General features: G+C 55.4%; 1 protein-coding gene across 1 annotated transcript in view; it reads left to right on the plus strand.

Moving 5' to 3' along the window:
• Nucleotides 1-3,140, plus strand: part of LOC107124674 (monocarboxylate transporter 8-like) — a 24,169-nt gene that overhangs the window by 13,782 nt on the left and 7,247 nt on the right. The window contains exon 3 of the mRNA XM_015428165.1: nucleotides 400-543. Within this exon, the coding sequence (XP_015283651.1) occupies nucleotides 400-543 (144 nt within the window). The remainder of the gene's footprint in view (nucleotides 1-399; nucleotides 544-3,140) is intronic.

Below are 3,140 nucleotides of genomic sequence, written 5' to 3' on the forward strand. Positions count from 1 at the left end.
AGCCCCCACCCATGCCAAAAGCCCTGCATCTCCCAGACAGGGTGACCGCTGCCGCCGCCTTTCTCCCCGAGTCCAGCAAACTCAGCGCTTGCCGGACTTGGGGAGAAAGAGGCGGCGGCGGTCAGGGAGATGCAGGACTTTTGGCAGGGGCTGGGGGGCTTTGGCGGGGGGGGCGGGTCCAGTTTGGCGCCCTAAGGTCCGGCCCACACTCTAGGCGAATGCCTAGTTCGCTTAGCGGGTGAGCCGGCCCTGCCACCAATGCTGGCGCTGTGTGGACACTGACCCTGCGCTTGCACCCGCTGGGGCTGGGTGTGCTCTGAGCCATTGATGGTGCTCTGCCGAAGGCGTAGCACTGGGAACGTACAGGAGGCTAACGTCCTCATTTCCTCTCGTTTCCAGGTGAAATATGTGGAAGAGGAGTTCAAAGAAACAGAAAAAGGGTGGATTGTGCTTGTCTGCATGGGAGCCACGTCAGGGGTTGGACGCTTGGCTTCTGGACCGATCGGCGACCTTATCCATGGGCTGAACAAGATTTACTTACAGGTAGGGCGTCCCTGATCTCTGCATTCATTTTTCCACCCCAGAATGCTCTGAGAACCAACACCCGAAGCTCCTCGGGATAAAAAGGGCTGCCGGACAAGACCCTTCTGTTCCCAGGTTGGGGGCGGGGGGGTGGTGCTATCGGACATTTCTCTCCCTCATGCTGCAGTGTCTTCCAAAACAGTGGCTGAAAGAGGAAAACTGTCAAAGCCGCCCAAGGACTTGGGCACACAAGCGGGGTGGGGGTGGGGTAAGTAGATCTCAGCTGCCACTGTCGCCCTCTGTTGACCTCCAAGAGCTGTGCTTGGAAGGTGATGAGCCAGACTCTGCAGAACTAGCAAAGTCATATGATGGGACTAGACACAGCTTGCAGCACATAACTGAAATGCAGCAAGGGTCAGCTTTTAGCATCATGTGCAGGCAAGTCAGATACGATTGGCTGTAGGCCACGTGGGGTGTGAAGACACCAGCCCTGCGCCGTTGCTATCAAAAAATGAAACACGCCCGGAGCCCATCTGAAGGATTTTAGAGCGACTCTCTCATTTCTGTTTCACGTGTTCTGGGCTAAACTGGAGAGCTACACACCCTGCGGGCAATGTTCCCTCTTAGCTATGGAGCCCTGTGAGCAACACACACCCTGCGGGGGCCCTGGTTCTGATCCGGCAAGAGGGATCCGCGTGCCTCAGCAGCCTTCCTTCCACGTGTGCGACTGAAGCACTGGCGCATCTCCGTCCCCGTGCTCCTCTGGGCCGGGCTGGAGGCAGAACAGGGCTGCCGGTCGTTGCGCATGACTAGTTCCCCGTTGCTACAGTTGGATTAGGGCCGACTCTCTGGTCCGGACGGCTGGTCGGAGGGATGGTTTCCCATCACCAGGGCTGGCTCGTTTTGTTTTGCTTCCCTGGCCCTGGTGGCCAAGGAGGTTTTCTTCCCGTCCAAATGAGAATCCAGTGCATGCTCCCTCCCTGGGACTTGCAGCAGGGTGTTGGGATCCCAAGCATCGAGAATAAATCCACGTTTTAAACAGCAAGATTTTATTTCAAAGCATTGGAAAGATACTCAAACACGTTCTTTGTTAGAACTGACTCACAGAGTCCACCCTCCAAAGCAGCCATTTTTCTTCAGGGGAACTGATCTCTGTCAGCTGGAGGCCAGCTGTAATAGCGGGAGGCCTCCAGGCCCCACCTGGAGGCTGGCGACCCTAACGTGCGGGCGCTGAACACGGCCGTGGTGGGAGGGAGGGACTCTCTGACGATGACGCCTGTTTCCTGGGATGGGGCAGTGGCAGCCGGGGTTCACTCTGACAGGACATCCAGTCTCGGTGGGGCTGTGAGTGGGAGAGAGAGTGCGCCTCTGCGCCACCGGCCATCCCCCTGGATGCCTCCCCGACGGCTCTCAATCAATAAACCTTTAATGGCATATACAACCTTAAAAATCAAGACAGGAAATGACAACATGACAACTAAAAGTCTAGGTTAATTATAAAACCACGAAACGGACTTTCCCAAATTTTTCACTCTCAACACGTCAACTAAAAAATTGGCCACTGCCACAGTCATCTCTCTGCTGTTACATCGTTCCATAGAAATTGGCATTTTATTTCGTTGGAAAGGTGATGTTTACCATGCCACCAAGTGTTTAACCATTTTTCCCTAGCAGATGCACGCCACGAACAGTCTAACAATATGTGATCAATTGAATCAAGAGAGTTAGAACCGCAGTCACATCTCCGTTCGTACTTAGGAGTATTATGAAACCTACCATACAGTAGTTTTGATGGAAAGGCATTTACTCGAGCAAGAGAAAACGCTCTTCGGTGGCTAGGGCTATCAAGATTATACAAATACAGGGGGATACATCCCACAACATTCTTAAGACTTAATGTAGCTGAAGAACAGACAGGGGGATGAAGGGGCTGCAGTTTTTGAAGTTCAATATCTACCAGCCTCTGTTTGATTGTTTGGAAGATATACACTTCAGAGGCTCTCCGGTGTGTCTCTTTCCCGGAATTCAGACACTCCAAAGGGCATCGCTCCAGAATATCGGGAGCGGGTCTCGCATTCTGACCTCAGGGCCTTCCGAGACGTCTCCGCTCCCCTCCTCCTCCTCATTGGCTGGGGTGGGGGGAGGGTGATGCGAGGGCTGCCGTGGGCCGCCGCCCCCCCCCCATCGAGTTTGGCGTGGGCTCCCCGGAGCCTGCACGAGTGGCCTGTTCACGGAGACTGTCGCTGAGTCCTCCCCAGAGACCCTGAGGAGGGAGGCGTACAAATGGGCAGCCTGGCTGGAAAATCCGCAGCTTACCCATCCGGCTCTTTAGAACCACAGGAGACAGACCAACGGGGGGACGCTGGAGGGCCCTCGGAAGGCCAGAGGAATGCTGCGGTTCTGTGTCCTCCGCATGCTGACCCACTTTCTGCTGCGTCTCCGAGAGGCTTCCTTTTGTTTGCTTGCCTGCCATGCTTGTGTGCGTGTGGGGGTGTGTGTGCGGAGGGGCTTTCTTTTTCCCCCTGCAGGCCTCCTTCTCTTTCTGGCCAGCAAGAACCGCCCGTCCTCTGAAATTCTGCACTCTCTGTTGGTCGCTCTGTTCTGGAGCAGTGGGGGGG

This window comes from Gekko japonicus, unplaced genomic scaffold (assembly GCF_001447785.1).
Source record: "Gekko japonicus isolate JY-2015 unplaced genomic scaffold, Gekko_japonicus_V1.1 scaffold1520, whole genome shotgun sequence".
In the NCBI taxonomy this organism is placed as follows: domain Eukaryota; kingdom Metazoa; phylum Chordata; class Lepidosauria; order Squamata; family Gekkonidae; genus Gekko; species Gekko japonicus.